Source organism: Notolepis coatsorum (assembly GCF_963971535.1).
Source record: "Notolepis coatsorum genome assembly, contig: SCAFFOLD_575, whole genome shotgun sequence".
NCBI lineage: Eukaryota > Metazoa > Chordata > Actinopteri > Aulopiformes > Paralepididae > Notolepis > Notolepis coatsorum.
The window spans coordinates 1-12500 of NW_028174164.1; the positions used below are offsets into that span (position 1 = coordinate 1).

General features: G+C 40.6%; 1 protein-coding gene across 1 annotated transcript in view; it reads right to left on the minus strand.

Annotated features, from left to right (window-relative positions):
* Nucleotides 1-7981: 7981 nt before the first annotated feature.
* The window catches only part of LOC311247619 (calmodulin-binding transcription activator 1-like), a gene marked incomplete at its 3' end in the record, with an annotated part of 123976 nt that continues 119457 nt past the window's right edge, over nucleotides 7982-12500 (minus strand). The window contains exons 10-12 of the mRNA XM_084338643.1: nucleotides 11976-12493; nucleotides 9201-9352; nucleotides 7982-8219 (exon numbers count right to left, since the gene is read on the minus strand). Of these exons, the coding sequence (XP_084194769.1) occupies nucleotides 7982-8219; nucleotides 9201-9352; nucleotides 11976-12493 (908 nt within the window). The remainder of the gene's footprint in view (nucleotides 8220-9200; nucleotides 9353-11975; nucleotides 12494-12500) is intronic.

Genomic DNA, 12500 nt, shown 5'->3' on the forward strand with positions numbered 1-12500 from the left:
AATGCTTCATATTGTCGTCATAATGCTTCATATTGTGTCATAATGCTTCATAATGTGGTCATAATGCTTCATATTGTGGTGATAATGCTTCATATTGTGGTCATAATGCTTCATCATGTGGTCATAATGCTTCATATTGTGGTCATAATGCTTCATAATGCGGTCATAATGCTTCATATTGTGGTGATAATGCTTCATCATGTGGTCATAATGCTTCATATTGTGGTCATAATGCTTCATATTGTGGTGATAATGCTTCATATTGTCGTCATAATGCTTCATATTGTGGTGATAATGCTTCATATTGTGGTGATAATCTTCATATTGTGGTGATAATGCTTCATATTGTGGTCATAATGCTTCATATTGTGGTCATAATGCTTCATATGTGGTCATAATGCTTCATATGTGGTGATAATGCTTCATAATGTGGTCATAATGCTTCATATTGTGGTGATAATGCTTCATATTGTGGTCATAATGCTTCATCATGTGGTCATAATGCTTCATGTTGTGGTGATAATGCTTCATATTGTGGTGATAATGCTTCATATTGTCGTCATAATACTTCACCCACTGTACCCAAAAATCTACGCCCGCTTGCCTCAACGACTACCGCCCTGTAGCCCTCACCTCCATAGCCATGAAGTGCTTTGAGAAGCTAGTGAAGGGCTACATCTGTTCCTCCCTCCCCATCAACCTGGACCCTCTGCAATTTGCATATCGCCCCAACAGGTCCACGGAGGACGCCATAGCCCATGTGCTGCACACAGCAGCATCACATCTGGACAAGAGGCAGGGGAACTATGTGAGAATGCTGTTCATCGACTACAGCTCAGCATTCAATACCATAGTCCCCTCCAAACTCATAGCCAAGCTCAGGGACCTGGGCTTGAACTATGACCTGTGCCAGTGGGTCTTGGACTTCCTAAAGGGCAGACCCCAGGTGGTAAGAGCCGGCAACTGCACCTCCTCATCCATCACGCTCAACATAGGGGCCCCCCAGGGCTGTGTTCTGAGCCCCCTCCTCTACTCCCTGTACACACATGACTGCGTAGCACAGCGGAACAACAACACCATCATCAAATTTGCTGATGACACAGTAGTGGTGGGCCTGATCTCTGCCAACGACGAAAGGGCCTACCTGGAAGAGGTAGAGAACCTGTCACAGTGGTGTCAGGAGAACTGCCTCTCCCTGAACGTCAGCAAAACAAAAGAGATGATTGTGGACTTCAGGAGGTCGGGGGTCAAGGACTACAGCCCCCTCAGCATCGACGGGGCACCGGTTGAGAGAGTGAACAGTTTCAAGTACCTCGGAGCCCACATATCCAAGGACTTGACATGGACCACACACATTGACAGTGTTGTGAAGAAGGCACGACAACGCCTCTACTTCCTCAGGCGCCTAAGGAAGTTCCAAGTCAGTCAGAAGATCCTTAGGAACTTCTACTCATGTACAATAGAGAGCATCCTGACCGGCAACATCACCTCCTGGTTTGGGAATAGCACTGCACAAGACCGTAGCAGACTACAAAGAGTGACACGTTCAGCCGAACGCACAATTGGAGGGGGGCATCCCACCCTCCAGAACATTTACATCAAGCGGTGCAAGGGGAAGGCTAAGAGAATTATTAAGGACTCGAGCCACCCGAACAACTGCCTCTTTGAACTGCTGCGGTCAGGCAAGCGATACCGGAGTCTTAAGGCGAGCACAGAAAGACTCAGAAGAAGCTTCTATCCCCAGGCCATCAGGCTGCTAAACGAACAATAATCGCTAAACGAACAATAATCACTATGCAACAACCATCAAATGCACACAGCACACACACCCACACGCACACACTCACTCAAACAAACAACACACTGCAGCACCCACTCTCCACACTTTAGATCACACAAACACACTTACACTTTATATTTATTGATAAAGGATTTGCACTACAACTCGTACACCTACTGTGAATTGTACCTAAATTGCACCTCGTCCCATTTCTCCATTTCTGCCTTGCACTATATAGTATTGTATATTAGTACACTGCACAGTATTGTATATTGTATGGTAACTACGTCTATTCTGCATCGAACATTGTACATATGTCTAAACTGAACACTGTGACCTCTTTTTTTTACTTCTAATTTTACTATGTTTTTATTTCATACTTATCTTGTCTTGCACAGTCTCTGGAGCGCAACAGTAAGAAGCATTTTGTACAAAAGTATTCTGTACTTCTGTATGACAACTATTAAAGAAACTTGAAACTTGAAACTTCATAATGTGGTCATAATGCTTCATAATGTGGTGATAATGCTTCATAATGTGGTCATAATGCTTCATATTGTGGTCATAATGCTTCATATTGTCGTCATAATGCTTCATATTGTGGTGATAATGCTTCATATTGTGGTCATAATGCTTCATATTGTGGTCATAATGCTTCATCATGTGGTCATAATGCTTCATATTGTGGTGATAATGCTTCATATTGTGGTCATAATGCTTCATATTGTGGTCATAATGCTTCATATTGTGGTCATAATGCTTCATAATGCGGTCATAATGCTTCATATTGTGGTGATAATGCTTCATCATGTGGTCATAATGCTTCATATTGTGGTCATAATGCTTCATATTGTGGTGATAATGCTTCATATTGTCGTCATAATGCTTCATATTGTGGTGATAATGCTTCATATTGTGGTGATAATGCTTCATATTGTGGTGATAATGCTTCATATTGTGGTCATAATGCTTCATATTGTGGTCATAATGCTTCATATTGTGGTCATAATGCTTCATAATGTGGTGATAATGGTTCATAATGTGGTCATAATGCTTCATATTGTGGTGATAATGCTTCATATTGTGGTCATAATGCTTCATCATGTGGTCATAATGCTTCATGTTGTGGTGATAATGCTTCATATTGTGGTGATAATGCTTCATATTGTCGTCATAATACTTCATAATGTGGTCATAATGCTTCATAATGTGGTGATAATGCTTCATAATGTGGTCATAATGCTTCATATTGTGGTCATAATGCTTCATATTGTCGTCATAATGCTTCATATTGTGGTGATAATGCTTCATATTGTGGTCATAATGCTTCATATTGTGGTCATAATGCTTCATCATGTGGTCATAATGCTTCATATTGTGGTGATAATGCTTCATATTGTGGTCATAATGCTTCATATTGTGGTCATAATGCTTCATAATGTGGTGATAATGCTTCATATTGTGGTGATAATGCTTCATATTGTGGTGATAATGCTTCATATTGTGGTCATAATGCTTCATATTGTCGTCATAATGCTTCATCATGTGGTCATAATGCTTCATCATGTGGTCATAATGCTTCATATTGTGGTGATAATGCTTCATATTGTGGTCATAATGCTTCATATTGTGGTCATAATGCTTCATATTGTCGTCATAATGCTTCATATTGTGGTGATAATGCTTCATAATGTGGTCATAATGCTTCATATTGTGGTGATAATGCTTCATAATGTGGCCATACAGTAATGCTTCATAATGTGGTCATAATGCTTCATAATGTGGTGATAATGCTTCATATTGTGGTCATAATGCTTCATATTGTGGTCATAATGCTTCATATTGTGGTCATAATGCTTCATAGTGTGGTGATAATGCTTCATATTGTGGTGATAATGCTTCATATTGTGGTCATAATGCTTCATATTGTGGTCATAATGCTTCATATTGTGGTCATAATGCTTCATAATGTGGTCATAATGCTTCATATTGTGGTCATAATGCTTCATAATGTGGTCATAATGCTTTATATTGTGGTGATAATGCTTCATAATGTGGTGATAATGCTTCATATTGTGGTCATAATGCTTCATATTGTGGTCATAATGCTTCATATTGTGGTCATAATGCTTCATGTTGTGGTGATAATGCTTCATATTGTGGTGATAATGCTTCATATTGTCGTCATAATGCTTCATAATGTGGTCATAATGCTTCATAATGTGGTCATAATGCTTCATAATGTGGTCATAATGCTTCATATTGTGGTGATAATGCTTCATATTGTCGTCATAATGCTTCATAATGTGGTCATAATGCTTCATATTGTGGTCATAATGCTTCATAATGTGGTCATAATGCTTCATATTGTGGTCATAATGCTTCATAATGTGGTCATAATGCTTCATATTGTGGTGATAATGCTTCATAATGTGGTGATAATGCTTCATATTGTGGTCATAATGCTTCATATTGTCGTCATAATGCTTCATATTGTGGTCATAATGCTTCATGTTGTGGTGATAATGCTTCATATTGTGGTGATAATGCCTCATATTGTCGTCATAATGCTTCATAATGTGGTCATAATGCTTCATAATGTGGTCATAATGCTTCATAATGTGGTCATAATGCTTCATATTGTGGTGATAATGCTTCATATTGTCGTCATAATGCTTCATAATGTGGTCATAATGCTTCATATTGTGGTCATAATGCTTCATCATGTGGTCATAATGCTTCATATTGTGGTGATAATGCTTCATAATGTGGTGATAATGCTTCATATTGTCGTCATAATGCTTCATAATGTGGTCATAATGCTTCATAATGTGGTCATAATGCTTCATAATGTAGTCATAATGCTTCATAATGTGGTCATAATGCTTCATATTGTGGTGATAATGCTTCATATTGTCGTCATAATGCTTCATAATGTGGTCATAATGCTTCATATTGTGGTCATAATGCTTCATATTGTGGTGATAATGCTTCATATTGTGGTGATAATGCTTCATAATGTGGTCATAATGCTTCATCATGTGGTCATAATGCTTCATATTGTGGTCATAATGCTTCATATTGTGGTCATAATGCTTCATCATGTGGTCATAATGCTTCATATTGTCGTCATAATGCTTCATAATGTGGTCATAATGCTTCATATTGTGGTCATAATGCTTCATCATGTGGTCATAATGCTTCATATTGTCGTCATAATGCTTCATAATGTGGTCATAATGCTTCATATTGTGGTCATAATGCTTCATCATGTGGTCATAATGCTTCATATTGTCGTCATAATGCTTCATAATGTGGTCATAATGCTTCATATTGTGGTCATAATGCTTCATAATGTGGTCATAATGCTTCATAATGTGGTGATAATGCTTCATATTGTGGTGATAATGCTTCATATTGTCGTCATAATGCTTCATAATGTGGTCATAATGCTTCATATTGTGGTCATAATGCTTCATATTGTCGTCATAATGCTTCATATTGTGGTGATAATGCTTCATATTGTGGTCATAATGCTTCATATTGTGGTGATAATGCTTCATAATGTGGTCATAATGCTTCATATTGTGGTCATAATGCTTCATCATGTGGTCATAATGCTTCATATTGTCGTCATAATGCTTCATAATGTGATCATAATGCTTCATATTGTGGTCATAATGCTTCATCATGTGGTCATAATGCTTCATATTGTGGTCATAATGCTTCATATTGTGGTCATAATGCTTCATATTGTGGTCATAATGCTTCATAATGTGGTGATAATGCTTCATATTGTGGTCATAATGCTTCATAATGTGGTGATAATGCTTCATATTGTGGTCATAATGCTTCATATTGTGGTCATAATGCTTCATATTGTGGTCATAATGCTTCATAATGTGGTGATAATGCTTCATAATGTCGTCATAATGCTTCATATTGTGGTGATAATGCTTCATATTGTGGTGATAATGCTTCATATTGTGGTCATAATGCTTCATATTGTGGTCATAATGCTTCATCATGTGGTCATAATGCTTCATATTGTGGTCATAATGCTTCATATTGTGGTCATAATGCTTCATATTGTGGTCATAATGCTTCATAATGTGGTGATAATGCTTCATATTGTGGTGATAATGCTTCATCATGTAGTCATAATGCTTCATAATGTGGTCATAATGCTTCATAATGTGGTCATAATGCTTCATAATGTGGTCATAATGCTTCATATTGTGGTCATAATGCTTCATATTGTGGTCATAATGCTTCATAATGTGGTGATAATGCTTCATATTGTGGTGACAATGCTTCATATTGTGGTCATAATGCTTCATATTGTGGTCATAATGCTTCATAATGTGGTGATAATGCTTCATATTGTGGTGATAATGCTTCATATTGTGGTCATAATGCTTCATATTGTGGTCATAATGCTTCATAATGTGGTCATAATGCTTCATATTGTGGTCATAATGCTTCATAATGTGGTCATAATGCTTCATAATGTGGTCATAATGCTTCATATTGTGGTCATAATGCTTCATATTGTGGTGATAATGCTTCATATTGTGGTCATAATGCTTCATAATGTGGTCATAATGCTTCATCATGTGGTCATAATGCTTCATCATGTGGTCATAATGCTTCATCATGTGGTCATAATGCTTCATAATGTGGTCATAATGCTTCATAATGTGGTCATAATGCTTCATATTGTCGTCATAATGCTTCATAATGTGGTCATAATGCTTCATCATGTGGTCATAATGCTTCATCATGTGGTCATAATGCTTCATCATGTGGTCATAATGCTTCATAATGTGGTCATAATGCTTCATAATGTGGTCATACAGTAATGCTTCATATTGTCGTCATAATGCTTCATTCGTTCCAAACGCCACACGGTTACCTGTTTGTATTTGTTATAACAGCGCTGGACCACAGATGACATCTCTCTGTTCTCTCTGCGTTGTTCCTGAATGGGACCCTGGGTGTAGTGAGATAAGATAAGATAAGATAAGATAAGATATTCTTGTATTGATCCTCTTGGGGAAATTCGGGCGTCATAGCAGCATGGGGGAGGGGGGGGGGTGGCAGGTACAGGTGTGGGCAGTGTAATGGTAGAAAGACATACAAATATAGGCAATACAATTAACTCTGAATATAAAAATATGAGAAAAGTAAACGGTGTAAACATTATAATTAACTCTGAATATAAAAATATGAGATTTCTTTTTACTTGGGTGTCTTCTGAGGGAGACAGTATAGGGTATGTACTTGACTGTCTTCTGAGGGAGTATAGGGTATGTACTTTGTGTTTTCTGAGTGAGTCTGTGATGTACTTTGTGTTTTCTGAGTGAGTCTGTTGTGTACTTTGTGTTTTCTGAGAGAGTCTGTTGTGTACTTTGTGTTTTCTGAGTGAGTCTGTTGTGTACTTTGTGTTTTCTGAGTGAGTCTGTGATGTACTTTGTGTTTTCTGAGAGTCTGTTGTGTACTTTGTGTTTTCTGAGTGAGTCTGTTGTGTACTTTGTGTTTTCTGAGTGAGTCTGTTGTGTACTTTGTGTTTTCTGAGAGAGTCTGTTGTGTACTTTGTGTTTTCTGAATGAGTCTGTTGTGTACTTTGTGTTTTCTGAGTGAATCTGTTGTGTACTTTGTGTTTTCTGAGGGAGTCTGTGATGTACTTTGTGTTTTCTGAGGGAGTCTGTGATGTACGTTGTGTTTTATTTTTTTATACTTTATTTTTTAATTATGTTTTTGGTAGATTTTTTTAATTTGTTTGTAAATGTGATAAAGTGAGTCTGTTGTGTACTTTGTGTTTTCTGAGTGAATCTGTTGTGTACTTTGTGTTTTCTGAGGGAGTCTGTGATGTACTTTGTGTTTTCTGAGGGAGTCTGTGATGTACTTTGTGTTTTCTGAGGGAGTCTGTGATGTACTTTGTGTTTTATTTTTTTATACTTTATTTTTTAATTATGTTTTTGGTAGATTTTTTAAATTTGTTTGTACTACCGAGCAGTCCGGTAGAGAGAGAGAGAGGGAGGAAGAACGGGAGACACAAGCGGGGGGGAAGACATTCGGCAAAGGACGGCGGGTCCGGGAATCGAACCCGGGTCGGCCGCTTCGCGACGCAGCACGTTACATGGGTCACCCGCTTGGGTGCCCTACTTTGTGTTTTCTGAGTGTGAGTCTGTGATGTACCTTGTGTTTTCTGAGGGCGTGCAGGGCGTGCCTGATGGTCTCATAGAGCTCCCTCAGCTCCGCCTCAGTCATGGCCAGACGGGGGGAGTCAGTCCTCAGCCTCTCCTCCTTCAGAGCCGCATGGAGGAAGGAGCTCCACTCGGACAGGCCTTGCTTAGCCTGGGGACTTTCCTGGGTCTCAGCCCCCGAGAGAGGAGGCGGCCTGAGGCTGGGAGTCTGGGACTGGGAGTAGAGGAACCTGGAGGAAAACCAAATAATTTTTTGTTCAAGTTTAAGTTTCTTTATTATGTCATACAGAACTACAGAATACTTTGCATGAAATGTTTCTTTCTGTTTCGCTCCTGAGAGTGTGCTAGATAATAATAAGATAGTATAAATAAGTATAATAAGTAAAAATAGAAATTCAAGAAGTCAAGTAAACACAAGTGTAAACAACAATTGTTCAGTATACCTCTATATACAGTATGTACATCTGTACAAAAATGGTGAGGTATAGCTTAGCTTGTGGTGCCACCTTGTGGTGGTGAGGTGCAATAAGGAATAACAGTGTTGAATTTACGGTGTTGATATTAGACATGGATACCGGTATCAAATCCCCCCCCCCCCCCCTCAGATAATGAAGTGGTTGTACAATCAGGCAAATATCAAGTGTAAAAAAAAATGTTGTAGATGGAAAGAATTACTTTTTCTTTTAGGTTGCAACAGGATAAGTTTCGGAAGAAATGGGAAAGATGGATAATGTACATTACACCGTTACGATCTTCATTTGTTTAAGGTATACAGAAATGACCATTCGGGATAATTGTTAAGTGAACCTTGTGTAAAGGGAGTAGAGTATCAGGAAGAAGCACCCCAACATATTATTTTGTTATTTGTTTGCTTTATGGTAGATGGAGATGTATTGGAGATGTACCCTAACATATTATTTTGTTATCTGTTATTTTTGGTTATTGTTTTTGTTTGTCTAGAAGAAAAAAAATAAGTATAGGATGTTATTAACTGTATGGGTCCTCATGTATGTACTGGTACTTCTGCACCGCGACTTTTAAGTTAAGTAAGAATTATTAACAATTGATGCAATTTGTACGGCAGAAGGCTGAGATAAATGAAGGCGAAGTCAAGATATTGTTTGTATGGACCATGGTGAAAATCAATAAAAAGATAATTAAAAAAAAATAATAATAATAATAATAATAATAATAATGTAATCTGGACTCACCTTTCCACGTCACCTAGGTAACCGGCCAACAAGCTGACACCACTGCTGACGCCCAGCTTCTCGTCGGTCTCCATGGTAACAAAGGCCTCCTGTTTGATCCTGCTGCCGGGTGACGCCTCCATCATGTGATCGGCGAGCATCATCATGTCCGTCTGCGACACAGAGAGCGGGCGTTAACACGCACACAAGATCACAAATACTGTTTTTATTTGCGGACGATGCTGCACTCATGGTCTCCCATCAGGACAAAAGAGAAGTAGAGAGGTCACTCAGTCTAGAGCTTGTCAAGATCAGTCATTGGCTGGTCGAAAACAGGTTATCCCTACACCTGGGTAAAACCGAAGCTATCCTTTTTGGCTCGGCCATACGACTTAAGAGGTCTCCTGGGTTCAAGGTAGTGGTAGGCGATATCGAGTTAACAGCAAAGGAGGAAGTCACATACTTAGGATGTATTTTGGACAACACCTTATCAGGGGTGAGCATGGCACAAAAGGTGGTCACAAAGATCAATCAGAGAATAAAATTTCTCGGTAGAGTGTCCACCTATATTAACAGGTCAGCAATGGAAGTCCTGGCAGGGGCACTGATCCAATGTCATTATGACTATGCATGCTCCTCCTGGTACACTGGCATCACAGTAGCACTGAAAGGTAGGCTACAGACAGCTCAGAACAAATTAGTTAGAATGATTTTAAAACTCCATCCCAGGACTCACCTTACACAGACACATTTTAACAGCCTCAAATGGCTCAGGGTTGAGGAGAGGGTCTCTCAAATACAACTCAACATAACACATAGGATACTCTGGAATACTGTCCCTCAGTACCTCAGTGGATATTTTAACATGGTAAGGGCTGTACACGGACACGCCACCAGGGGGAGCCCTACAGACATCGTCCCAGTGAGATGCAATAGGAAAATTGGCCAAAACGCATTCCTATATTCAGCAGCAGTACAATGGAATAGCCTACCAATGGAGTTGAAGACCATAAGCCCCTTCTCCACTTTTAAATTAGCTATAAAGAGGTGGATCATAAGTAGCAGAAGCTGGGAGTAGTGAACAAAGGGTTTTAATATGTGTTGTTCCTTTTTTATTCTTTTATTGTCTATAAAATGGAATATTATTGTATGTATTTTTTTGTTTTTATACCACACATCCTGACATACAGACACTACAAACACCCACGTCCACACACCAGTACATAAATCCACTGACACCAATGATGAAGGACCACAATGGAAACAAGCCTATGGCTTTATTGTGTTTTTATGAAATCCTATTGGTAAATGGAGAAAATGTATACCTGTTTTCATATTGTGATCCAATGTATATGTGTGATTTTCCATTCTAAACCAATAAACTATTCAATCAATCAATCAATACACTGTCCAAATGATATTACTTCTTTATTGGAATGGACTAGGGATGCTCGATATTGGCTTTTTTACCGATACCGATATACCGATATTGTCCAACTCTTAATTTATGATACCGATATCAACCGATACCGATATATGCAGGGTTCCCCCCCCCCCTTTGACAATAAATAAAATAATAATTTGTTCTTACTTGCTTGCCTGGGTAAATAAAGGTTAAATAAATGTAAAAATAAAAGAATAAAAAAATTTGAAAACCGATACCGATATTTTCCGATATCACATTTTTATGCCAATATCGGTAGGCCGATAATATCGGACATCCCTAGAATGGACCACTGGACCCTGTCGTACACGATCCAGTGATTGTCTTACACTTAGAGAGCCTAGAGTTTGTACTGAACTTGGTAGATCTGCTTTTGGCTTCTCTCTGCCCCTACCTCATGGAATACCCTGCAGGAAACTATGTGTCTATGGGTCGGTTTAGAACCTTGATGATCAGGTCACCACAATATGAAATTGTTTTAAAATTGTTACCTAATTTCTTAAATTTCTTGACGTTTCTGTCTGTACAGACAGTATTAACGCACTTTATAACACGGGTAGCTCAAATCAAACAATTTGATTAGTTCAAAGCCATGGAAAAAACGATTAACCTTGTTGAGATGAGACTTCGGAGGAGACTAAGGCTGATGCATGCAGATCGGGGAATCCCTCGCATCACGGCACATGTGCCCATATATGGACCAAGAGAGGTTCAAAATGTCCGTTAGCGACACGTGACATAATATAACACACATACATAATATAATAATATAATATATATAATATAATAATATAATATAACACACATACATAATATAATATAACACACATACATAATATCAGTGTGAGATTGGGGGCGGCTGGGTGGCGCAGCGGACATTGCGCTCGTCACCAACGCAAAGCGACACCGGGGTTGACTCCGGCTGTCGGCGTTGCCTCCGGCTTGGGCCGGCCGTCATACTAACTCAATTGGCAGAGTTAGCGGGTGGAAATCGATGGGTGGTAATCTGGACATTGTGAACAGCGACTCCTACAGGTCGGTTGGGGGACACCTGCACAGCAGAGACAGGAGATGGCGGGGGTAGTGTGTGAGCCTCCCACACGTTACTCCTCGCCACTGAGAGTCCGCGCTGGAAGGTGAAAAGATGTGACAGGCTGCCTCCTCGTGTATCGGAGGGGACACGTGATGCAAGGCTTCTATCCTCCCTACAACCGGCCAGTGGGGGGCATATGCGAGCAACGTTCAAGACAGGGGAGGGAAGAATTGGCACAGTGGAATTGGGATGGGAGAGAAAATAGAAAAAGAGGAGAAAAAGTGGATAAAAGTGTGAGATTGGGTTAAGCTCCTCCCACCTGCAAGTCCTCCGTGTGCTCCTGATAGGTCAGCAGCTCCGACTCCTCCCCCCTGCCAGACAGCACTCTCTGGCGCAGGTGATTGGCCAGTCTCTCTTTCCCCAGGATCCTCCTGGCCAGACTGCGGCGTCCCAGGGCCTGTCTCAGGCCCCACCTGGCGCCCCCTCCGGACCCCCCTATCCTGGCCTGCAGGTGGGAGAGCGAGGCGCCGGGGAGCGGGGGCCTGCTGGGGACGTGGACCCTGGGGGGGGGGCTGCTCTGGACGCTGGAGGTGGGGGGTTGAGTGCGCGGGGGGGCGTCGGGGAGGAGGGAGTGGAGGACGTTGGGAGCGGGAGCGGAGCTGGCTAGCTGTTGGTGACTGTCTGGGTTGGGCTTGAGCCTCTTGGAGGGCGGGGGCCCTCCCTGGTCTCCCTGGGCGCCCTGGGGGCCTCCGTGTCCTGGCTGGCTCCAGCTCTGGGCCTGGGTCTGGGTCTGGGTCTGGCTGCCGGGCTGGCTCTCCATCCTGGACCTCCTCAGTTCTAGAGG